At 46.9% G+C, this 25,993-nt stretch overlaps 1 protein-coding gene across 1 annotated transcript; it reads left to right on the top strand.

The window, feature by feature from the left end:
- Positions 1-564: 564 nt before the first annotated feature.
- Positions 565-17,118, top strand: LOC144604427 (neurensin-1-like). The gene is made up of 3 exons (XM_078418824.1): positions 565-888; positions 9,789-9,985; positions 14,841-17,118. The coding sequence occupies exons 2-3, from the start codon at positions 9,797-9,799 to the stop codon at positions 15,225-15,227; spliced, it is 576 nt and encodes a 191-aa protein (XP_078274950.1). The 5' UTR covers positions 565-888; positions 9,789-9,796; the 3' UTR covers positions 15,228-17,118.
- The last annotated feature ends 8,875 nt before the right edge of the window (positions 17,119-25,993 follow it).

Here is a 25,993-nt window from a genome sequence, read left to right as displayed (position 1 = left end):
GCAGAGAGCAAGGGAATGCAAGGGTTTCTTGACATGAGAGAAATTAATATTTCATACCATTGGGTTGTAAGCTGCCCAAGCGAAATATGAGGTGCTGTTCTTCCAATTTGTGTGTGGCCTCACTCCGACAGTGGGGGAGACCCAGGACAGAAAGATCAGTGTGTGAATGGGAAGGGGAGTTAAAATTTTTGGGAACCAGGAGATCGCATAGGCCAAGGCGGACTGAGCGTTCAGCGAAACGATCGCCCAGTCTGCCCTTGGTCTCACCCATATATGGCGTCTATAGTGAGAACAACGGATACAGTAGATGAGGTTGGAGGAGATGCAAGTGAACCTCTGCCTCACCTGACTCTCAGTCTGAAGAAGGGTCTCGACCCGAAAGGTCACCTATTCCTTTTCTGCAGAGATGCTGCCTGACGCGCTGAGTTAATCCAGCATTTTGTGTCTATCTTTGGTGTAAAAGCATCTGCTGTTCCTTCCTACACTCAATGTCTGAAAGGCTTGGGCAAAGCAACCTTTTAATAAAACGTGCCCAGCACTGAGTGTCAGGGAAAGCAGCTGAGGGAAGATCAACCAACAGGAACTGCATAATCTAATTATTTGTGGTGCTTCCTGTTCCCAAGGTTGAAGCAGAGCTGAGTTTCCTACTGTGTGTGTGTGTGTGTGTGTGTGTGTGTGTGTGCGCGTGTGTGCGCGCGTGTGTGTGTATACGAGAGAGAGAGAATGGATAGACGTGGATGGGAGCTGTCAGTGTGAAGCCGGCTGACTGCAAGAGACACACGGAGCCGACACAATTCAGCAGCATCCGGACCTGAAACCAGGGAATAATCTCGTCTGACACAGACAGCTGGTGAATGGAATTACTGCCTTAGACTGGTGTTGCAACAGGTAAGATAAACGTTCAGGAGAGCGATCCGCGGACTTGCTCTTTGTTCCACTATCATCCTCTCTGTCTGATAGTTAACCCCTCTGCCTGTCACCTAGCCCCACACAACGTGGCGGGATTATTAGTGAAGTGATCATACAACAGTGTGCATTTCAGACCACGTCTCGCTCAACGAAAGGCTGTATTTGTGGCGTTCATTCTGCTTTCCAAAGAGTTAAAAAAAAAAAAATCCTTTATTATTCAAGTCAGAGATTGCTCCTTTAATTCCTACCATCCTTTCATTCCCTTCATCTCGTTTATTGCACGAGCTGCTTTCCGATGAAATCCATTGAATTATGTCCGTCCACTTAAATGTAGGGAGCACGATTCTTCAGTGCTCTGGTTTCTCCTTTATCGTTGAATGATTTTTGTACATATTTTATTTTAGAGGCAACTGCTCTTTCTCGCTTTGTGATGTTTCTTTCTTCTGACTTTCATTCCTTTCCTCCTTCTCTCCCTTTCTCTCTCTCCCACTCTCTCTCTCTCCCTCCTTCTCTCTTTCTCTCCCTCTCCTTCCCTCTCTCTCTCTTTCTCTTTCACTCTTTCTCTACCTCTTTCCTTTCCCTCTCTCTTTTCCCTCTCTCTTTATCTCCCCCCCCCCCAGCTCTCTCTTTCTCCCTCACTTTATTTCTCTCTTTCTCTTTCTCGCTCTCTCTCTCTTTCAGTCACTCTCTCCACCTCTTTCTCTTTCTCTCCCTTTCCCTCTCTTTTTCACCGCTCCCCCTCCCCTCGCTTTCTTTATCCATTTCTATCTCTCTCCCTCCCTCCCTCCCTCTCTTTTTCTCTTTCTCTCTACCCCTGTCTCTCTCTCCATCTCTCTCTCCCTCTCTCTTCTCTCTCCCCCCTCTCTCTCTTTCTCTTTCTCCCTCTCCCCCTCTCTCATTCTCTACCTTTCACACTCTCTCTTGCGTGTTCTGTCTGTGACCGTGTGGGTTTCCTCCGGGTGCTCCGGTTTCCTCCCACATCCCAAAGATGTGCGAGTTGTCTCCTGTGATATAAAGCATTTGGTGAAAGGTAGAATCTGGGTGGGGGGAGTTGATATGAAGGTGAAGCGGCTATAATGGGATTAGTGTAAAATAGTGTTGAAGGTCAGTGCAGGCCTGATGGGCTGAAGAACCTGTTTCTCAGCAGTACGACTCTATGATAGTCCCCAACTTGTCCTCTCCTTCACAAACTCTTCACAATGAATCGAGTCTGAAGAAAGGGTCCTGATGCCAAACGTCACCTGTCCAATTTTTCTAGAGATGCTGCCTGACCCGTTGAGTTACCCCAGCACTTTGTGTCTATCTTCTCCAAGCTCATGTTTGATTTAAAGAGAGACAGCATGGAAACGGTCCCTTCGGCCCACTGAGTGCATGCCAACCAATGACGACCCATTCACACCCATAACTAGTTCCATGTTATCCCACTTTCTCATCCACTCCTTACACACGAGGAGCAATCTGCAGATGGCCAATTGACTTACAAATCCGCACGTCTTTGGGGATGTGGGAGGGAACCTGAGCACCCAGAGGAAACCCACGCAGGCGCAGGGAGAACGTGCAAACTCCACACGTGCAGCACCAAGGTCAGGATCGCCACTGTGCTGTCCATGGAAGCACCTTTCCATGCAGAGTAGGGACATGGAGTAGGATTTAATGGAAAATGCCAAAGATGAGTTAAATGGACTCAGTTGGACAAAGGTATCAATGGATTTGGGAGCAAGGCAGGTGGAATGGAAGTTAACATGGAGAATACTAACGGAGACACAAGAAACTACAGGGACTGGAATCTTAAACAAAACACAAAGTGCTGGAGGAACTCACCGGGTCAGGAAGAGGGAATGAACAGATGATGTTTCAGGTCGGAACACTTCTTCAGAATAGTCTTTGTTGGAGGTGGCATTGTGATAGAGCTGCTGCCTTGCAATGCCAGAGACTTGGGTTAGATCCTGACTATGGGTGCTGTCTTTAGGTAGTTTGTACATTCTCTCTGTGACCGCGTGGGTTTTCGCCGGGTGCTCCGGTTTCCTCCCACACTCAAAAGACGTACAGGTTTGTAGGTTCATTGGCTTCAGTAAAAATTGTAAATTGTCCCTACTGAGTAGATTAGTCTATAGGGTGATCACTGGTTGGCATGGACTCAGTGGGCCGAAGGGCCTGTTTGTTTAAACTAAAATAAACTAAAAAAAGAGGATGTTTCTCATTCATTTCCTTTCGTCTTGGTATGTCTTGCACCTCCTTTCTGTTTCACCCATTCCTGAGAGGTTTAATGGCTGAATGATTTAGAAAGGGTTAATTAACAAATGCTGCTTTGCCAGTTATTGTATCCTGGTAGCATGTTAATTCCTCCTTTACCATATCAACTCTAATTCAGTTCTTGTCCTCCGCTCGATCCAGATTATCCTTCAATCCTTTTATTCTCTCCTTCATATTTTCCCTTAGATTCCTTTCCTTCTTCGGTAGCCACTCCATTAAAATCACTGATCATATTTAATCAATCCCATTCCTTCTTTATTCAAGACAATTGACCCGAATAATTGTTCTTTTCCTGTTGCGCCTCCCCTTTCTTCATTCTCTCGGCTCTTTCTAATTTTAAGTAGTCTAAAATAGTGGAGCATTGCGTAAATCTACAACTGATTGCCGTGTGGTTGATATGATAGATACTGAAAGCTCCTGTGATAGTTAAAATTAATCAGATTCCTTCAACTCATTTTTTAGAATTTATTTATATGGAGTCTCTTATGCACATGTACACGTGGGTGGTTTGTATAATGATTATTTAGCAGCACAGTGGCACAGCGGGTAAAGCTGCTGCCTCACAACGACTGAGACCCAGGTTTGAAGCTGATCTTGGGTGCAGTCTGTGTCGAATTTTCACCTTCTCCCTGTGACTGCGTGGGTTTTTTCCAGGTGCACCGGGTTTTCTCCCACACTCCAAGGACATGTGGGTTGATAAGTTCATTGGCCCTTTGTGGATTATAGGGAGTGGATGCGAAAGTGGAATAACAGAGAACTAATGTGAACTGGTGATCAATGGTCAGTGTGGACTCAATGAGCCGAAGGGTCTGTTCAATCAACCAATCTGTTTGTGTGTTTGTGTGTATGTGTGTATGTGTGTGTTTGTGTCTGCGTTTGTCTGTGTTTAGGAAAGAACTGCAGATGCTGGTTTAAACCGTAGACACAAAATACTGGAAAAACTCAGCGGGACAGGCAGCATCTCTGGAGAGAAGGAATGGGTGACGTTTCGGGTCGAGACCCTTTTTCAGACTGATGTCAGGAGAGTGGGCGGGACGGAGATAGAATGTCGTCGGAGACAGTAAGACTGGTGGGAGAACTGGGAAAGGGGAGGGGATGAAGAGAGAGGGAAAGCAAGGGCTATTTGAAGTTAGAGAGTTCATACCGCTAGGGTGTAAGCTACCCAAGCGAAATATGAGGTGCTGTTCCTCCAAATGGCGCTGGGCAATGGAGGAGGCCCAGGACAGAAAGGTCAGATTGGGAATGGGAGGGGGAGTTGGTGCTGAGCAACTGGGAGATCAGGTAGGTTAAGGCGGACTGAGCGGAGGTGTTCAGCAAAAGGTCTTGGTCTCGCCGATATACAGTTGACACCTGGGACAGTGGTTACAGTAGATGAGGTTGGAGGAGGTGCAAGTGAACCTCTGCCTCATCTGAAAAGGCTGTCGGGGTCCTTGGATGAAGTCAAGGGGGGAGGTAAAGGGACAGGTGTTGCATCTCCTGCGGTTGCAGGGGAAAGTACCTGGGGATGGGGTGGTTTGGGTGCGAAGGGACGAGTTGACCAGGGAGTTGCGGAGGGAATGGTCTTTGCGGAAAGCAGAAAGGGGTGAAGATGGGAAGATGTGGCCAGTAGTGGGATCCCGTTGGAGGTGGCGAAAATGTTGGAGGATTGGGGTGGAAGGTGAGGACAAGGGGGACTCTGTCCTTGTTACGAATGAAAGGAGGGGGAGCAAGAGCGGAGCTGCGGGATATCGAGGAGACCCTAGTGAGAGCCTCATCTATAATGGCTGATTATAGATAATGGCTGATTTAGGAAACGAGGGTTTCCCTCTTCTAGGGAATCAAGGAACCCCCGTTTCCCAAAGAATGAGGACATCTCCGATGATCTAGGATGGAAAACCTCATCCTAGGCACAGATGCGGTGTAGACGGAGGAATTGGGAGTAGGAGAAAGAGTCTTTACCGGAAGCAGGGTGGGTAGAATTGTAGTCTAGATAGCTATGGGAGTCAGTGGGTTTGTAGTTGATGTCGATCAATAGTCTGTCTCCTGTGATGGAGACGGTGTGATCTAGAAACGAAAGGGAGATGGCGGAGATGGTCCAAGTGAATTTGAGTGCAGGATGGAAATTGGTCGTGAAGTTGATGAAGTCGGTGAGTTCTGCATGGGTGCAGGAGGTAGCACCGATGCAGTCGTCAATGTAGCAGAGGTAGAGCTCGAGGATGGGGCCAATGTACACCTGGAACAGTGATTGTTCGACATACCCTACAAAGAGGCAGGCATAGCTAGGGCCCATGCGAGTGCCCATAGCTATGCCTTGGATTTGGAGAAAGTGGGAGCAGTCGAAGGAGTTGTTGAGGGTAAGGACCAGCTCTGCTAGGCGGAGGAGAGTATTAGTAGATGTGACAGATATTTACATCAACACAATAAAATAAAACAAGCAGAAAATCATATTTACAGCATTTAAATCTTTCTCACAAGATGCCCATTTAAATAGATATATCTCACACACACACACATATATATACATACAGACACATACACACATGCACATATACACACACACTGTGTGTGCATGTATGTGTGTGTATGCATATGTGTACATGTGCGTGTTTGTGTGTGTATGTATATGTGTGTGTGCATGTGTGTGTATGTATATGTGTGTGTGCATGTATGTATATGTGTGTGTGTGTGTATATGCGCATGTGTGTATGTGTCTGTATGTATATATGTGTGTGTGTGTGTGTGTGTGTGTGTGTGTGTGTGTGTGTGTGTGTGTGTGTGTGTGTGTGTGTGTGTGTGTGTGTGTGTGTGTGATATATCTGTTTAAATGGGCATCTTGTGAGAAAGATTTAAATGCTGTAAATATGATTTTCTGCTTGTTTTATTTTATTGTGTTGATGTAAATATCTGTCCATATGTCTATCTCTCTCTGCCTGTCGTCTGACTCACTTGCCATATGTCCTTGACATTTTGCTGACGACGTATCCCAGGTGATGAATGAGAATCTTCCTGTCTGATTATTTCAGAGAAAATGTAAAACGAATGGGGATAAAAGTGAGATACATGGAAGGGTTCTGTCTCCTACTTGTATGGACCTCTCACTAAATTGAATGGCAGTGAGAATATCCCCCTACTACCATTCTGTACTTGCGATGTGCTTAAACTGGCTAACTAGTAAAGTAAACTAACGACTATTATACAACCAGGTGGTGAAGTTATATACAAAGGAGGAGAGTAAATATTTCTCCCTAGAGGATGACACTGAGGAATTGCTAACGGGAACGAGAGAAATGGCAGAGGGTGTAAATAATTATTTATGATTGATCTTCATGGTGGAATACATCAAAATATTCAATTTTAAAAAAAATCAGCTACTGCTGGTAGAGTTGTTGCCTGATTATATCAGGGACCCGAGTTCCATCCTGACTACGGGTGCTGTCTGTACAGAGTTTGTATATTCTCCCTGTGACCGTGTGGTTTTTCTCCGGGTGCTCCGGTTTCCCCCCGCACTCCGAAGATGTACAGTGTTGTAAGTTTATTGCCCGCGGTAAAATTGTTAAATTGTCCCTAGTGTGTACGACAGTGTTAGTGTTAGGGTGATCACTGGTCAGTGTGGACTTGGTGGACCAAAGGGCCTGTTTCCGTGTAGTATCTCTAAAGTCTAAAGGCTAAAGGTGCCAGGTGGGGGAAGCTCCACACACCGATTCACGTATTGGAACAGATGACCCCTTGTAAAATTGTCCCTCGGGTGTAGGGTAGTGTTAGTGTACGGGGTGATTGCTGGCCCCCATTGGAAGTGTGGGCGGTTTCAAGAGCAGGTTAAAGGAGCAGAGGGGAGGGTGCAGAGAAGGATTACAGAAACCACCGAAGGCAAGGTGACTAACGATGGAGCGGAAATCATTCAAGGTGACTTACTCCATGATTCATTGACTGCAGGCACAAGCATTGAGTACCACAGCTGCAGAAAGCAGCACGGGCCCAGCACTGCTAATGAATACATAACACATCCATGAATTAATGACGCGCTCTCACAGTGCTTGTACATTTACACTTGTCTGACTGCCTGCCATGGTCTCCTCGTCCCACTCCCAGGACTCCACCGCAGATTTAAGGTGAGAGGGAAGAAATTTAAACGAGGTCTGGGAGATCCTTCAACGTGAGAGGGGAAAGATTTAATAGGAACCCGAGGGGCAACGTTTTCACACTGAATGTGGTTTTTAATTTTTTTAAGTTTAGCCATTTAGCGATACAGCGCGGAAACAAGCCCAAGGCCCAAGGCGACACGGGCTAAAGAGAGGGCCTAACCCAGGCTTGCCTCACAGGAGTGGCACGGCCCCGCTGGCACAGACCGACAACCGAGGACCCACTCGCCATGGACCGATGACTCACTCGCCGCGGTCAGAGGATCGGGGATCGCCCCCCGCGGACCGACGATGGAAGGCCCGCCCAATAGGCCCGGCACACCCAGCGCCCACTGAATCACACCCAAACCACTGGCGGCGATGGGAACCGGGGGGGGGGGGGGGGGGGGGGGGGCCGAGAGCGAGGTGGACGATGAGAACAAGGGGGGGTCCGGCGGCCGGGGGGGAAACGCTGAGAAGGAATTGAGTTTGCACCGGTGTGTGGGTGCATGGGGAATTGCTGGGAATGTGGGAGCATCAAGTAGCATAGTCTGAGGGAGGGTCCTGACCCGAGAACAAAGGGGGACACGGCGGGGGTGGGGGGGGGGGGGGGGAGGGTGGCTGCTGCCATGTGCGGTAGATGGGACTGTTCAGTGAACCTTTGTTACTATGTCGGCGCTGACACGTGGCGACTCTTGTGTACTGTCTGGGTGAGGGCAGCTGTATGATTCTACCGGGTTACATGCAAAACAAAGCATTTCACTGTACCCTGGCACATGTGACATACAGCGTCATTCATTTATTCACCAGCAACCGGGCCGGCACGAGGGAGTGCAATAGGTGGGAGGTCGAGCCCAGACCCAGCTCATGCTCATGCTCATGCCCAGACCCAGCCCAGGCCCAGACCCAGCTCAACAGAGTGACAGCTTCAGACCATGGAAAGGTGGATGTGGTTGGGAGAATACAAATGTTCCCTGCAGCTGAGCTGCCCGTAGCCGGGATACCAATTGAATGCGGGAAATAAATGAGGCATGGTCTAACCTCTCCCACATTGCTGGAAACCGGGGGCCACAAGGTCAAAGGTGGGAGAGGGGCAGGAACTGGGTGAAGGGTTCACCGTGAGACTTCTGTTTGTGTGTGTATATACGTGTGTGTGTGTGTGTGTGTGTGTGTGTGTGTGTGTGTATACGTGTGTGTGTATACGTGTGTGTGTGTGTGTGTATACGTGTGTGTGTCTGTGTCTGTGTGTATATGTGTGTGTGTGTGTCTGTGTCTGTGTGTATACGTGTGTGTGTGTATACGTGTGTGTGTATATGTGTGTGTATATACATGTGTGTGTGTGTGTACATGTATTGTGTATACAAGTGCGTATACATGGGTGTGTGTATACATGTATACGTGTGTATGTGTATACATGTGCGTGTGTGTGTGTGATGGAGGGAGATGGTATGACTGTGTGTGTCTGCTTTGTATGCTTGTGTGGTTCTATATACACCTGCCTGTATGAAGTTTCTGTGCATGTGCGTGTGTGTGTGAATGTGTGTGTGTGTGTGTGTGTGTGTGTGTGTGCGTGTGTGTGCGTGTGTGTGCATGTGCGTGTGTGTGTGTGTGTGTGTGAATGTGTGTGTGTGTGTGTTCGTGTGCATATACCCTATGTGTGTCTCTGACTGTGTATGTGCGTCTGTGTATATGTCTGTATGTGTCTGTGTCTGTCTGTCTGTTGGTGTATGTGCATCTGTGTACATATCTGTGTGTGTCAGTCGGTTTGTATGTGTCTGTGTGTGGGCTTGTATCTGTGTGTGTTTCTCAGTGTGCATGGGAGTGTGTGTTTGTGTGTGTGTTTGTGTGTGTTTATGCACGTCTGTGCCTTGTATCTATCTGTCAGTGGTGTGCGTTTAGTTTAGGTTAGAGATGCAGTCTTTCAGTCCACCGAGATGCAGTCTTTCAGTCCACCGAGATGCAGTCTTTCAGTCCACCGAGTCCGTGCTGACCAATGATCACCTGTACACTAGTTCTATCTTACACACAAGGAACAATTTACAGAAGCCAATTAACAGACAAACTTGTACGTCATTGGAGTGTGAGAGGAAGCCGGAGCACCCGGAGAAAACCCACGCAGTCACTGGGAGAAGGTACAAACTCTACAAGACAGCATCCGTAGTCAGGATCGAACCCTGGTCTCTGGCGCTGTGAGACAGCAACTCTACTGCTGTACCCAGAGTAGGGGAATCAAGTACCACAGGACAATGGTTTAAAGTGAGAGGAGAAGTTTTAATAGGAACCTGAGGGCCAATGTTTTCACACAGAGAGTGGTGTGTGTATGGAATGAGCTGCCAGAGGAGCTTCAACAGAATTTAAATGTTGTTTTGAAGATGTGACCAAAAACGTTGATGAGGGCAGAGCTGTGGATGTTGTATAAATGGGCCTCAGCTGCAAGGCAGCAGCTCTACCAGCTGCGCCCTAGATTTGTGTGTCCTTCCAGGGCTGTTGTGGAGCAAAGGGATTGCGGGGTGTTTGTTGGTTTTGCAGGGATCTCCATGGCGGGCTGTGCGGAGCTCTGCACACCCTGCACACGGCCTGCCCCGGCAGAGGACCATCGCTATGGCGTCCGCTCCTACCTCCACCTCTTCTACGAGGACTGCACCGGCTCCACGCTGGAGGACGAGGACGAGGACGGGCTGAGGGTGCAGCGATCGGCCTGTAACTGGCGGCCGGCCCTGTGGAAGGTAAGCTGTACTCTAGTTTACAGTGGAGGAAAGGAATAGGTGACGTTTCAAGTCAAGACCCTTCTTCAGACTGAGAGTCAGGGGAGAGGGAAACTAGAGGTATGAAAAGGTTCAGAACAAATCAGAGCCGGTACCATTTCCTGAGTCATCGGAGCCGGCTCTGATTTGTTCTGTACCTTTTCATAAGTGGCGCAGCGATAGAGATGCTGCCTACTGTGCCAGAGACTCAGGTTCGATCCTGACAACGGGTGCTGTCTGTACGGAGTTTGTACATTCTACCCGTGACTGTGTAGGTTTTTTCTGGGTGCTCCGGTTTCCTCCCACACTCCAAAGATGCACAGGTTTGTAGGTTAATTTGGTTTCTGTAAATTGCCCCTAGTCTGTAGGATAGTGCTAGTGTATGGGGATCACTGGTTGGTGCAGACTCATTGGGCTGAAGGGCCTGTTTCTGCATTGTATCTATAAACTAGTTTCCCTCTCCCCTGACTCTCAGTCTGGAGAAGGATCTCGACCCAAAATGTCACCTATTCCTTTTCTCCAGAGATTCTGCCTGACCTGCTGAGTTACTCCAGCATTTTGTGTCTGTTTTTGGTGTAAGCCAGCATCTGCAGTTCCTCCCTTCACTTTAGTTTAGTTTCGAGATACAGAGCAGATACAGGCCCTTCAGCCCACCGAGTCCATGCCGACCTGCGATTCCCGCATACTAGCACTATTACACACTAGGAACATTTTACAATCTTTAATAAGCCAATTAACCTACAAACCTATTTGTCTTTGGAATGTGGGAGGAAGCTGAAGCACCAGGAAAACCCATGCGGTCACATAGAAACTTAGAAACATAGAAACATAGGTGTAGGAGTAGGCCATTCGGCCCTTCGAGCCTGCACCGCCATTCAATATGATCATGGCTGATCATCCAGCTCAGTAACCTGTACCTGCCTTCTCTCCATACCCCCTGATCCCTTTAGCCACAAGGGCCACATCTAACTCCCTCTTAAATATAGCCAATGAACTGGCCTCAACTACCTTCTGTGGCAGAGAATTCCACAGACTCACCACTCTCTGTGTGAAGAAATGTTTTCTCATCTCGGTCCTAAAAGACTTCCCCCTTATCCTTAAGCTGTGACCCCTGGTTCTGGACTTCCCCAACATCGGGAACAATCTTCCCGCATCTAGCTTCTCCAACCCCTTAAGAATTTTATATGTTTCTATAAGATCCCCCCCCAGTCTTCTAAATTCCAGCGAGTACAAGCCCAGTCTATCCAGTCTTTCTTCATATGAAAGTCCTGCCATCCCAGGGATCAATCTGGTGAACCTTCTCTGTACTCCCTCTAAGGCACTCTCACAGTACTCTCACAAGGAGAACGTGCAAACTCCATACAGACAGCATCCATAGTCAGGATGGAACCCGGGTCTCCAGCGCTGGAAGGCTTCAACTCTACAACTGTGCGACCCTGTCATCCCTTCTCCCATGTACAACAATTTGCATTTAAATAGCTGAGTGATTCAAGAAACTACAGAAGGGCACAAAGTGCTGGAGTAACTCAGCCAGTCAGGCAGCATCTCTGGAGAACATGGACGAAGAAAGATCCCGACTCAAAACGTCTGCTATCCATTTTCTCCAGAGATGTTGCCTGACCCGCTGAGTTACTCCAGCACTTCGTTGTTTTTTTTTGTTGTAAACCAGCATCTGCAATTCCATGTGTCTACATTAACTGTTTGTTCTTTTATAAGATGAAATTCCCAATAAATGTGGTCACAGGGAGAATGTGCAAACTCCGTACAGACAGCTCCCGGACTCTCCTCTGTGCCAGCATGCCACCCCATTCACCGCTGTTAGTCTCTGTTAGTAGAATAAATTGTGTGGGGGGAGGGGGAGGGAGGGGAATTGGGCTATTGCTGGGAAGAGGAATAATGGGACTCCATTTGTCCGAGACGGTGTGAAGCAGGCAGCAATGCATTCAAGGACAAACGCAGCAGATCCATAAAACGCCTGCCTTTACCTGGGGAAAAATCCATGTACAAACAGTCCCAGTTGCAGACGCACAATGCCTTATGGTGAGTCACATCACTGGCTGGATTCTACTCATGTTGAATTAAAAATCAGCATGCCTTCCGTAAAAAAAATGGCTTGCTTGAGTCATCCACAAATACAAAAACAACTGCTGCATCTTTCTGCGTCTGAGGAGGGGTCTCGACCCGAAACGTCACCCATTCCTTCTCTCCAGAGATGCTGCCTGGCCCGCTGAGTTACTCCAACATTTTGTGTCTACCTTCGATTTAAACCAGGGTCTGCAGTTCCTACACATACAGCATCTTTATAACACCTTTAATGTAACACAAAGGAAAAGGAGGTGGGGTAGCGTTACTGGTTAGAGAGGAGATTAAAGCAGTGGAAAGGAAGGACATTAGCTTGGAGGAAGTGGAATCGATATGGGTAGAGCTACGAAACACTAAGGGGCAGAAAACGCTAGTGGAAGTTGTGTACAGGCCACCTAACAGCAGTAGTGAGGTTGGGGATGGCATCAAGCAGGAAATTAGAAATGCGTGCACTAAAGGTGCAGCAGTTATAATGGCTGACTTCAATCTACATATAGATTGGGTGAACCAAACTGGCAGAGGTGCTGAGGAAGAGGATTTCTTGGAATGTTTGAGAGATGATTTTCTAAACCAACATGTCGAGGAACCAACGAGAGAACAGGCCATTCTAGACTGGGTATTGAGTAATGAGGAGGGGTTAGTTAGCAGTCTTGTTGTGCGAGGCCCCTTGGGCAAGAGTGATCATAATATGGTAGAGTTCTTCATTAGGATGGAGAGTGACAAAGTCAATACAGAAACAAGTGTTCTGAACTTAAAGAAAGGTAACTTTGAGGGTATGAGGCGTGAATTGTCCAAGATAGACTGGCGATTGATGCTGAAAGGGTTGACGGTGGACATGCAATGGAAGGCATTTAAAGGTCGCATGGATGAACTGCAACAAGTGTTCATCCCAGTTTGGCAAAAGAACAAACCAGGAAAGGTAGTGCATCCGTGGCTAACAAGGGAAATCAAGGATAGTATTAAAACAAAAGATGAAGCATACAGATTAGCCAGAAAAAGTAGCATACCAGAGGACTGGGAGAAATTCAGAGTCCAGCAGAGGAGGACAAAGGGCTTAATTAGGAAAGGGAAAATAGATTATGAGGGGAAAACTGGCAAGGAACATAAAAACTGACTGCAAAAGCTTTTATAGATATGTCAAGAGAAAAAGATTAGTTAAGACTTAACTAATGTTGAAAGGCTGGAGCAATTAGGCTTGTATACACTGGAATTTAGAAGGATGAGGGGGGATCTATCATTTCTGAACTCGTTTATCTAAAATTGGAAAAATCAATATCCATACTCGTTGGTTGTAAGCTTCCCAATTGGATTTACCGTCTGTATGTGTGGAGTTGGCACATTCTCTCTGTGACCATATGGGGTTCCTCTAGGTGCCCCAGTTTCCCCCCACATCACAGAGAAGTGCGGGTTTGTAGGTTAATTGTAGGTATGTAGGGAGTGGATGAGAAAGTGGGATAACATAGAACGTGTGATGAACGGGTGATTGATGGCCAGCATGGACCCGATGAGTCAAAGAACCTGTTTCCATGCCGCATCTCGAAATTAAACTATAGATACGGAAAACAAAGGCAGAAAAAACAACCTCACCACAACATCCAGCGGATCTACTGCTGGGGTGTAGCTACCCAATTGGATGTACAGGGTGATGGGTCGTTCAAAGAAGGGTCTCGACCCGAAACGTCACCCATTCCTTCTCTCCAGAGATGCTGCCTGTCCCGCTGAGTTACTCCAGCATTTTGTGTCTATCTTTGCTTTAAACCAACATCTGCAGTTCCTTCCTACACAGTTGGATATACTATTAGGTTGTAAGCAAGACAAGTGGTATATCTGATGAAGGGGCTTCTCCTCAAGGTTTAGCTGCATTTCAGGCCCACGCTGCGGATATTTGGTCAAGCAGTATGGGGGAGGGGGGGGCAGGGTCAGTCATGGGGGGGGATTTCTCTGGGCCTGGCCAAAATGGTCCAGGCAGCGGGCAATCGAGGGTCCTGCCCAAGTTGGCTCCCTATCCCTTTAAGCCTGTGCCCACGAGTCCCTGGAAAGGGAGCACATATTGTCCACACGGATTCTGGAGGCTGGTCACCATGGGGGTGATTAGAGTGTATTCAGGATAAGAATAATAATGTTGTAATCTGATGACTGATTAGCTGTTGTTTACAAACTGTGCGGCAGTCTTGGTCTGTAACTGTAATTAACTGAATAAAATCTCCTTGTTAAGGAAAAAAAATGGTATACACTTGATTGATTGATTGATTGATCGATACCTTACCACGTGTGCTTGGTACAGTGAAATTCTTTGTTTTGCAAACAATACACAAGTATGCAAAGAGTCACCACATAAAGGGCGCCGACGAAGTTACTAAAGTATTCAATATAGTCCCGATGATCCCTCTTGACTCCTCCTCCCCGAGTCCCTCTTTGCTGTCAGCGGCCCCACCGGGTCCCTCATTATTCTTGCTCCCCCCCACACCGGGTCCCTCATTGTTCTCGCCCCCCCCACCGGGTCCCTCTTTGTTCTCAGCGGGCCCCCTACACCGACCAGGTCCCTTGTTGTTCTTGGTGGTTCCCCCACACTGGGTCCTTCTTTGGTCTCAGTAGCCCCACCCATGCCGGGTCCCTCTTCCTTCTTGCCTCTCCACCACCCCCCCCCCCCCCTCCCCCACCTACCCCTCGTTGTTCTTTGCGGTCCCCCCTCCCCCCCACAGGGTCCCTCTTCGTTATCCGATGGACCGATAATGTTCCTCTTCTTGTTCCTCAGGTGGGCCTGGCAGCAGGGACCATCCTCTTCCTTGTCGGCATGGCAACAGTCACCACCGGATACCTGGTGCCCCCAAAGATCGAGGGCATCGGAGAGGACGACTTCCTGGTTGTGGACAAGCGGGCGGTGGAGTACAACGAGGCTCTGGAGATCAGCAAGCTCGTCGGAGCCATCCTCTTCAGTGTGGGCGGCACGGCGATCGCGGCCTGCATCCTGGTCCTCACCATCTCCAGACACGTTCCCCGGGACGAGGAGAAACAGTTCTCCCCCATCCTGAAGGAAGGGCCGCAGCAAATGCAACCCAAAGCTGTTCTAAAGACTGGGAACACCCAAATCCCTGTTGGCTTTACGCGGATACAAAATGTCCAACCCAAGGCAGGAACATGAGGAGACACCTCCAAACCCTTCTGGAACAGGTCATCCCATAATAGGTGACGTCCTCCTCAAATGGCCACATTCTCATACAATGCCTTTCATAAGTTCATAAGTGATAGGAGCAGAAATAGGCCACCCGGTCCATCAAGTCTACTCTGCCATTCAATCATGGCTGATCTATCTTTCCCTCTCAACCTCATTCTTCTGCCTTCTCCCCATCCCCATAACGTCTGACACCCGTACCAATCAAGAATCTATCAATCTCTGCCTTAAACATTTCCATTGACGGACTCCACAGCCTTATGTGGCAATGAATTCTACAGATTCACCACCCTCTGATTAAATAAATTCCTCCTCATCTCCATCCTAAAGGAATGTCTTTTTATTCTGAGGCTATGACCTCTGGTGTTAGACTCTCCCACTAGTGGAAACCTCCTCTCCACGTCCACATCCAGGCCTTTCACTATTCATCCAGGCCTTTCATTCTTCTAAACAGCCGTGAGTACAGGCCCATTGTCATCAAACGCTCATCATATGTTAACCCACTCATTCCTGGGATCATTCTCGTAAAACCTCTCTGGACCCTCTCCAATGCCAGCACATCCTTCCTCATATATGGGGCCCAAAATTGCTAACAATACACCAAATAAGGTCTGACCAGCACTTTATAAAGCCTCAGCATTTCGTCCCTATTTTTGTATTCTAGTCCTCTTGATATAAATCCTACTATTGCAAATGAACTTTTTGGGAATCCTGCACCAGCACTTCCAGTCCCTTTGGGAGGGGCATCTTCATTAATGTTGGACCCTAAAACTGTCACCAACCTCTCCACTCCACCCTACCTCGGATAGAAACAGGGAAGCTCCAATCCAATGGACCTTAGTACCTCCAAAATATCTTATGATAATGTCCCATTTTCTTCTAGCTTGTTGTGCTCTCTGACCTCTATCACCCACCATTAGTTGCTCTGCCTTCAGTCTGAAGAAAGGTCCTGACCTGAAACGTCACCCATCCTTTTTCACCAGAGATGCTGCCTGACACGCTGAGTTACTCCAGCACTTTGTGTCTATCTTCACAGGACTACAGTGCGCTCTATGACCTGTTCCACAAGGACTATGGATATATCCTCCAAAGATACAGTGTTCTAAAGCTGCCCAATCTTGGTGGACTCCATCTTCATCCCAAATTGTTTTTGTCACAATGTCACGAGATCTAAAAAAATGGAAATACATGATTAAAAAAACGCATCACTGCCAACTGCAGACCAAGAGTGTTTGTGAATATTTTCTGAAACTCGCACTACTTACTGTTCCCAATTCTCTTCCTCTTTTATCCTTCATTTCATGAAAAACTCTCTTCCCTCCCTCTTTTAAATAGAAAATAGAATAGATATAAAATAGAAAGCATTTTATCGGGATGCATCACAGCTTGGTTTGGGAACAGCTCCATCCAAGACCGCAAGAAATTGCAGCGAATTGTAGACGCAGCCCAGACTATCACACAAGCCAACCTCCCTTCTATTGACTCCGTTTATACCTCACGCTGCCTCAGCAGGGCCAGCAGCATAATCAAGGATGAGTCGCACCCTGGCTGCTCGTTCTTCTCCCCTCTCCCGTCAGGAAACAGGTATAGAAGCGTGAAAACACACACCACCTGATTCAGGGACAGTTTCGTCCCAGCTATTATCAGGCAACTGATCAACAGGAATCACCCCACCACAACCAGAGACTATCTATCTCTTTGGTGACCCTCGGACTATCCTTGATCGGACTTTGCTGGCTTTACCTTGCACTAAACGTTATTCGCTTCTCATATATCTTCACACTGTAAATGGCTCAATTGTGATCATGTATTGTGTTGTAATCAGCAGGCCACAAAAGCTTTTAACTGTACCTCGGTACACGTGACAATAAACTAAATTAAACTAAACTCTTTTCTTTGGACAAAGGGTCATTGGAAGCTGTGGAGGACGTTATTAGATATTTTTAAAGCGGAGACTGACAGGTTATTTATTAGTAAGGGTGTTAAAGCTTAATGGGGAGAAGGCAGGAGAATGGGATTGAGAGGGAAAGATAAATCAGCCATGATTGAATGACGGAGTAGACTTAATGGGCCAAAGGGCCTAATTCTCCTAATGCTCCTATAACTTGTAAACTTATGAAGGGTAACACAGCCCTTCCTTCACCCCATTATTTCAGCATAGTAATTGGAATGTGTAGGAAGGAACTGCAGATGCTGGTTTATACCAAAGATAGACACAAAATGCTGGAGTAACTCAGTGGGTCAGGCAGCATCTCTGGAGAAAAGGAATATGTGATGTTTTTGGGTAGGAACCTATCTTCAGACTGTCTGTCGCTTGAAGTTGGGATGTTGTGTTACAGTTGTGCAAGATGTTGGTGAGGCCATACATGGAGTACTGTATTCTGTTTTGGTTTAAGTTTTAGGTTTATTATTGTCAAGTGTACCAAGGTTTGTTTTAGACAATAGACAATAGGTGCAGGAGGAGGCCATTCGGCCCTTCGAGCCAGCACCGCCATTCAATGTGATCATGGCTCATCATTCTCAATCAGTACCCCGTTCCTGCCTTCTCCCCATACCCCCTGACTCCGCTATCCTTAAGAGCTCTATCCAGCTCTCTCTTGAATGCATTCAGAGAATTGGCCTCCACTGCCTTCTGAGGCAGAGAATTCCACAGATTCACAACTCTCTGACTGAAAAAGTTTTTCCTCATCTCAGTTCTAAATGGCCTACCCCTTATTCTTAAACTGTGGCCCCTTGTTCTGGACTCCCCCAACATTGGGAACATGTTTCCTGCCTCTAACATGTCCAACCCCTTAATAATCTTATACGTTTCGATAAGATCTCCTCTCATCCTTCTAAATTCCAGTGTATACAAGCCTAGTCGCTCCAGTCTTTCAACATATGAAAGTCCCGCCATTCCGGGAATTAACCTAGTAAACCTACGCTGCACGCCCTCAATAGCAAGAATGTCCTTCCTCAAATTTGGAGACCAAAACTGCACACAGTATTCCAGGTGCGATCTCACTAGGGCCCTGTACAACTGCAGAAGGACCTCTTTGCTCCTATACTCAACTCTTCTTGTTATGAAGGCCAACATTCCATTGGCTTTCTTCACTATTCCATTGGCTGATTGTATGCTATCCAATCAGATCAGACAATACCATCTACATACTAAAGCTCTCGTTTGTTTGTTTGTTTGTTCCTGAATTACAGCCCAAACGGTACACGACAATTTTAGGCCCACCTTACTCACCGTCGTCCCTTTGGTGCTCATGGAAGAACTTTCATTGAAATCAGTGTTATATTTTTAAAGTTATTCACATTTTAAAGTTTAGATCTATCTCCCAGGGAGGGAGGGGGGAGGGAGAGAGGAGGGAGGGGGGTGAAGGGAGGGGGAGGGGGAGGAGGGAGGATAAAGGGGGTTGAGGGGAATGGAGTGGGGGGGAGGGGAAGGGGGAGGGGGAAGGGAGGGGGAGGGGAGGGGAGGGGGAGGGGAGGGGGGGAGGGGGGAGGAGGGAGAGAGGGGGAAAGGGGGGAGGGGGAAGGGGGAGGGGAGGAGGGCACTTGGTCTAGTATATAAATATAATTGAGCCAAACTCAAGTACAATAGATAGAGCAAAGTGCAAGGTACAGTGAATATGTGTAGGAAAGAATTGTAGATGCTGGTTTAAATCGAAGGTAGACACAAAATAAGCTGATTTAAATCGAAGGTAAACATAAAATGAGCTGGTTTAAATCGAATATGGACACATTTTGTGTCTACAGTGAATATAGAATTGGCTTCAATCCCAACCTCAGAAGCTGTATGTGGAGGCAGATACGATAGTGGCATTTAAGAGGTTTTCAGTTGATGGATATGCAGGGAATGGATGGATATGGGTCTGATGAAAGTGCTGCACTGAAGAAAGTGCCGCACTTTAAAGTTATCCTTAAAGCTTTCTGACTTTAGTCTGGCTCTAGTCTGAGAAATATCAGTTGCAGTAATCATGCATTACCAGTGGGTGGCGATGCGCTCCCACTGATGTCCCTGTCCCTGGAGTGAAGAGTGTTTCAGCAGATCTGGAGAACATGGATTTGTGACGTTTCAGGATGGGACTCTTCTTCAGAGTCTGAAACATCACCTATCCATGTTCTCCGTAGATGCTGTCTGACCCAGCGAGTTACTCCAGCACTTTGTGTCTTTCTGTGTCTTTTTTTGTAAACCAACATCTGCAGTTCCTTCTATCTACTTTAGGCAACAGTGTTTAATTGTCACATGAACCGACAATGAAATTCTTACTTGCAGCAGCATAACAGTCCTGTAAACACAACGTAATATTATTATGGTCTATAATAAACAAAAGCTAAATAAATTAATACTCTCAACACGAGTGCAAAGTCCTCAGTGCAACCAAAGACAGTCCATAGTTCAGTGTTGTATAGTATTCAAGAGCCAAATGGTTGTTGGGAAGAAGCTGTTCTTGAACCTGGAGGTCACAACTGTCAGACTTCTGTACCTTCTTCCCGATGGTAGAGGTGAAATGAAAGCGTGGCCAGGGTAGTGTGTGGGGTCTGATGATATTGGCTGCTTTTTTGAGGCAGTGCCTCCAATAGATCCCTTCAAGATATAGAGTCTTTCTATATCAGGTTTGTAGGTTAGTTGACTGGTCAATATGCTCTCGACTGTTGTTGTGTTTCACAGTCCCAGAACAGACTATATAAAGGAGAAAATGCACAATAGTGTGGCTTATGTTATCATTACCAATAATAAAGAAAATCAAGTGGGAGGGTAATCGGCCTCTTAGTTCAGTTTAGTTTAGAGATATCTCGCGGAGACAGGCCCTTCAGCCCGCCAACCAGCAATCACACCATACACTAGTTCTATCCGGCACACAAGGGTCAATTTACAATTTTTACTGAAGTCAACTAACCTACAAACCTGTACGTCTTTGGAATGTGGGAGGAAACCAGAGCACCCGGAGAAAACCACGTGGTCACGGGGAGAACGTACAAACTCCGATCAGACAGCACCATAGTCAGGATTGAACCCAGGTCTCTGGGGCTGTAAGACTGCAACTCTACCACTGCACCACCGTTTCGCCCCTCTGGAGGCCAAAGGGCCTGTTTCCACTTTATCTCTAAACTCAATTAAACTAAATGGAGAATTGTTGAAACAAAGAACTGCAGATGCCGGTTAATACATAAATGGACACAAAGTGCTGGAGTTACTCAGCAGATCAGGCAGCATCTCCAGAGAACATGGATGGGTGACGTTTTGGGTCGGGACACTTCTTCAGTTCTTCTTGACTCAATCTGATGGTGAACTTTTAGTTGCACCTCAATCTGCTGAGTTACCTGCTGAGCAAAGACATTTTCTAATTGTCATTACATGTGCATGTAGTGTGCACACTTAGAGTCATCGACAGTAATAGTCATACAGCATGGAAATAAGCCTTTCGGCCCAATTTGCCCACGCCGACCAACATGCCCCAACTACGGTAGTCCCACCTGCTTGCACTAGGCCCACATCCCTCTAAATCTATCCTATACATGTACCTGTTCAAATGCTTTTTACACGTTGCGATAGTACCTGTCCCAACTACCTCCTCCGGCAGCTCGCTCCATACACCTACCACCCTTTGTGTAAAAAGGTTGCTCCTCAGGTTCCCATTAATTCTTTCTCCCCTCACCTTAAACCTGTCTTCCACCTCAATTCCACTACTCTGGGCAAGAGACTATGTGTGTTTACCTAAACTATTCCCCTCATAATCTTGTACACCTTGATAAGATCACCCCTCATTCTCCTGCGCTCCAAGGAATAAAGTCCTTGCCTGCTCAACCTCTCCCTGTAGATCAGGCCCTTAAGTCCTGGCAACATCCTCACAAATCTTCTCTGCACCCTTTTCAGCCTGACAACATCTATCCTAAGATCGACACAAAATGCTGGAGTAACTCGACGGGTCAGGCAACATCTCTGGAGAAAAGGAATAGGTGATGTTTTGGGTTGAGACCCTTCTTCAGACTGAAAGAACTGTTTGAAGAAGGGTCAAGACCTGAAATGTCACCTATTCCTATTCTCCAGAGATGCTGCCTGACCTGCCGAGTTACTCCAGCATTTTGTGTCTAACATCTTTCCTTCAACAGGGTGACCAAAATTGAACACAATACTCTAAAAGTGGCCCCACCAATGTCTTGTACAGCTGTAACATGACCTCCCAACTTCTACACTCAATACTCTGACTCAATACTTCTCTGCTCTATTAATATGTTGCTATTGAGAAAGTCTGGGAAATGGCTCTGCATTTCTCAGCTGGAGCGGAAGAGGGAGCAGGAGGACATTTTCTCACTGAGGTCAGTAACTTCAAGCATACGTCAGCACCCCCAGTGGAATATTGTGCAACACAGGATTCTGACTAAAGCCCTGGTACGAATTCCTGTAAATAAGTAATTATAGGATTGCAAGTGCACACTGGAATTAACAATAACAGGCAAAGGAACTGAAAAATATATATTTCCCTGAATTCACTCTATATACTTCAATGTTTTAAAGACCCCCAAAAAGCCGAGTCCACGCCCACCATCGATCACCCGTTCACACTAGTTCTATGTTATCCCACATTCTCATTCATTCCCTACGCACCAGGGGAAAGTCACTGAAACCAATTATCCTATAAAACCTCACATCTTTAGCATGTGGGCATTATATGGATAGGACAGGTTTAGAGGGCTGTGGGCCAAACTCAGGCACGTGGGACTAGTGTAGATGGGACACGTTGGTCGTTGTGGGCAAGTTGGGCCGAAAGGCTGGCTTCCACGCTGTATGACTATGGCATGGGAGGAAATAGGAGCAAACCCACACTGTCATAGGGAGAACATACAAAGTCCACACAAGTCCCGTGGTCAGGATCGGCGACAGAGGTAGGCTATCGAAAAATATACAGCAGGATGTAGATCAATGACAAAAATGGTCAGCAAAAACAACTTTGTACTCTACCTCGGTACACGCGACAATAAGAAATGAAATTAAACTAAACAAAACAAAACAAAACTATACTAAACTAAACCAAACTAAATTAAACTAAACTAAACTAAAAAGTCTTGGAAAACATTATAATTGCAACAGCAGTCTATTAAACTGCCCCTCTCCTGTGGCACAGTGCTCTGCAGAAATGCATTCAAACTAGAAATGAAACAGAGACATAGAAGGGGATATCTGGACAGAGAAACTAGTTTTACTTTGGTCAAAGATGTCAAAACCACATCAAACATAAAGGAACTGAGTCTTCCTTGAGCTCACAGATTCTGCTTTAGTTTCAATCAGAATTGAAACATTCTCAGTAACCAACCATTAAAACCATCGAACATACGGGTCAAATGCAGGCAGGTGGGACTAGTGTAGATGGGACGTGTTGGTCGGCATGGGCACGTTGGGCCGTAGGGCCTGTTTCCACACTGTATAACTCTATGACTACTTGGAGATTTTCCCTTTTCCAAGTACAATGACTCCATAACATTGAACATAGAACAGTACAGAATGTAGAAACAAAGAAATGCAGATATTGTTTTATACCAAAGATAGACACAAAGTGCTGGGGTAACTCAGCAGGTCGGTCAGCATCTCTGGAGAAAAAGGATGGGTGATGTTTCGATCTGAAGAACGTTCACGACCTGAAACGTCATCCATCCTTTTTCTCCAGAGATGCTGCCCGACCTGCTGAGTTACTTCAGCACTTGATGTCTATCTTTTTTTATAGAGCTGTACGGCACACGAACAGGCCCTTTGGCCCACAATATCTATGCGGTACATGATGCCAAGATCTGCCTGAAGGTAATCCATCCATATCCTTCTCGAGTTAGAGGAGTCCGAGTTATGGAAATCCACCCGGAAAAAGCTAAGATGTGGAATGGCAATTTCCACGTGTGCAGTTTTATTTTTAAAAATAAACAAATAAACACAAAACAAGTTTTTTATTTCAACCCACATTTCTTGGTGCATTCACAGGTGATGTGGCTTCACGTAAGTGAGTGATGGTTTTGTACACTTCTTCTTCTTTCGTGTCCATCATCCACGTTTCAAATGTTACATCACTGTCATCGTCCGTCCTGAAAAGGGCGCAAGCTTCCGGCGACAATCAGTGGGAGCCACCACGTGTACGATAGATGATGGTGGTAGCAGAATTAGCTCAGGACACTTCCAGTTTCCAGCCCCGCGACGTGGACGCCTCTGCTATGGGGCCGTTTTGTACACGAGCTCTATCACACGCACCTGCAAGTATTTTATACATTTGAGCATGTCATGGACCATAGAACATTGCAGCGCAGGAACAGGCCCTTTGGACCACAATTTCTGTGCCGAACATGATGCCAAGATAAACTAATCATATTTTCTTGCCCATGTCCATATATCCCCAATTCCTCCAAATCCGTATAAAAGCTTGTTAAACGCCACTATCGTATCTGCATCCACTACCACCCCTTGGCAGTGGTTTCCAGGCACTCACTGCCCTCTGTGTAAAAAAACTTGCCCCGCAAATCTCCTTTAAACTTTGCCCCTAATCTCCTCTGCCTGCACGTGATCCAGATCCCTCTATTCACTGCATATCCATATGCCTCTCTAAAAGCCTCTAACACACCATTCTTGTATCTGCCTCCACCGCCCCTGGCAGTGGGTTCCAGGCCCCTGGCAGTGGGTTTCACCGCCCCTGGCAGTGGGTTCCAGGCCCCTGGCAGTGGGTTCCACCGCCCCTGGCAGTGGGTTCCAGGCCCCTGGCAGTGGGTTCCAGGCCCCTGGCAGTGGGTTCCAGGCCCCTGGCAGTGGGTTCCACCGCCCCTGGCAGTGGGTTCCAGGCCCCTGGCAGTGGGTTCCAGGCCCCTGGCAGTGGGTTCCAGGCCCCTGGCAGTGGGTTCCAGGCCCCTGGCAGTGGGTTCCAGGTCCCCACCACGCTCTGTGTAAAAAAACTCAAAGACTAGAGGGTGCAGCTTTAAGGCGAGAGGGGAAAAGTTTGAAGAAGCTGCTTCACTATCGTATCTGCCTCCACCACCACCCCTTGCCAGTGTGTTCCAGGCACCATCTGTGGAAAAAAAACTTGCCCTGCGCATCTCCTTTCAACTTTGCCCCTCTCGCCTTAAAGCTACACCCTCGAATCTTTGATGTTAGTCCGAGTATTCTACTCCGAGCCAGACTCAATAGTTAAGTCCTTGCTACATTACACATTGTTGAGGCAAGCAGGTTACACATTAAAAGGACTAACAAAGCAATGCTTTGGGAAGATCCAAATATTCCTGCCCTCTTCCTTGTCCTGCTGTGTAATGGAACAGTCCTGATATCCTGTTCCTCGCCCTGCTTCCTTTTGAGGAAGCTTTGAAAGCTTTCCAAAGGAATAATGGGTTGGCTGGTGACTGACCTTCCCATGACCCCCCCACCCCCCCCCCCCCCCCACCCCTCTCTGAGCGGCCTCTTCCCACGTCAAGGAACGTTGTCCAATCTGCCCACTGCCATGCGGTAACATGAACTGCTAGCAAACCACACAGTAAGAAGACCCCATTACTGAGTCATAAACTCAGAGAGTGATAGAGTGTGGAAACAGGCCCTTAAGCCCAACCTGCCCACACTGACCAACATGTTCCATCTACACTAGTCCCACCTGCCTGCATTTGGCCCATATCTTTCTAAACCTGTCCTATTCATGTACCTGTCTATTTGTTTCGTAAACATTGCAATAGTCCCTGCCACAACCACCTCCTTACGGCAGCTCATTCCATACACCCACCACCCTTTGTGCGAAAATGTTGCCCCTCAGATTCCTATAAAATCTTTCCCCACTCACCTTAAACCTATGCCTTCTGGTTCACGATTCTCCTACTCTGGGCAAGAGTAGGATCTATTCTACCCGATCTATTCTACCCATGATTTTATACACAGGTAAAACAAAACAGAGACGTGACATGAAGACGTATCTTAAATAATGCCGCGTTGATTCTTGAAAGTCCCGGAGGGTTTTGGTCGGAGTCAAGAAGCATAAACTATTCCCAGAGAGCAGGGGTGGGGTTTGATGCCTGGAGATTGTGCGAGCAGCAGGAAAAAACAACCGTGGGGAAGGTCAGCTGACCTGTTCTATGACGTGGGTGTTCTGCTCTACAATGCCCTTCCTCAAAGGAAAGTTTAGTTTAGTTTAGTTTAGTTTAGTTTAATTTATTTGAGTTGAGTTGAGTTGGGTTGAGTTGAGTTTAGAGATACAGCATGGAAACAAGCCCTTCAGCCCACCGAGTCCATGCCGACCAATGATCATCCATACACCAGGTAATGTCTTTTTAGGACATTTAATAGCAGGTTATCGGATAATATCTACAAACCCCATGAAAGGCAGGAAAGAATTTGAATGAAGAAACGTCAACTTCAAGATGTCCTTCTGTGCTTTTTCACCCTGCCCATGGATGAGGGATGTACGGGAACCAGAGGAAGTCTGGTTCACGACAAGACTGGCCCTGATGTGTCACTGATGAGGGAACTAAACAAGCAGAATAGAATGGCTTGGTTGCGTCCACAATGAATTGCAGGAATGACAGGAAAAACGGACTGAATCGTTTAATTCCTGGTATTCCGATGCCTTAAATAATTTTGAGCAATCAAAGCCTTTCCTTATTTTGATTATGCAATCAAATCTGGCTGTGGGGAAATGTTGCACAATTTAAGTGCACTTTAAAAAAGGATCAGTTGCATTGTTTGAAGTCAAGTCATTGGATAACAAGTAAGCTCATGCCTCACCATTTAGAAATTG

The sequence above is a fragment of the Rhinoraja longicauda genome, chromosome 22, assembly GCF_053455715.1.
Source record: "Rhinoraja longicauda isolate Sanriku21f chromosome 22, sRhiLon1.1, whole genome shotgun sequence".
Classification (NCBI taxonomy): Eukaryota; Metazoa; Chordata; class Chondrichthyes; order Rajiformes; family Arhynchobatidae; genus Rhinoraja; species Rhinoraja longicauda.
The sequence above is the reverse complement of the archived record's forward strand: the minus strand, read 5'-3'. Positions and strand labels throughout refer to the sequence as shown.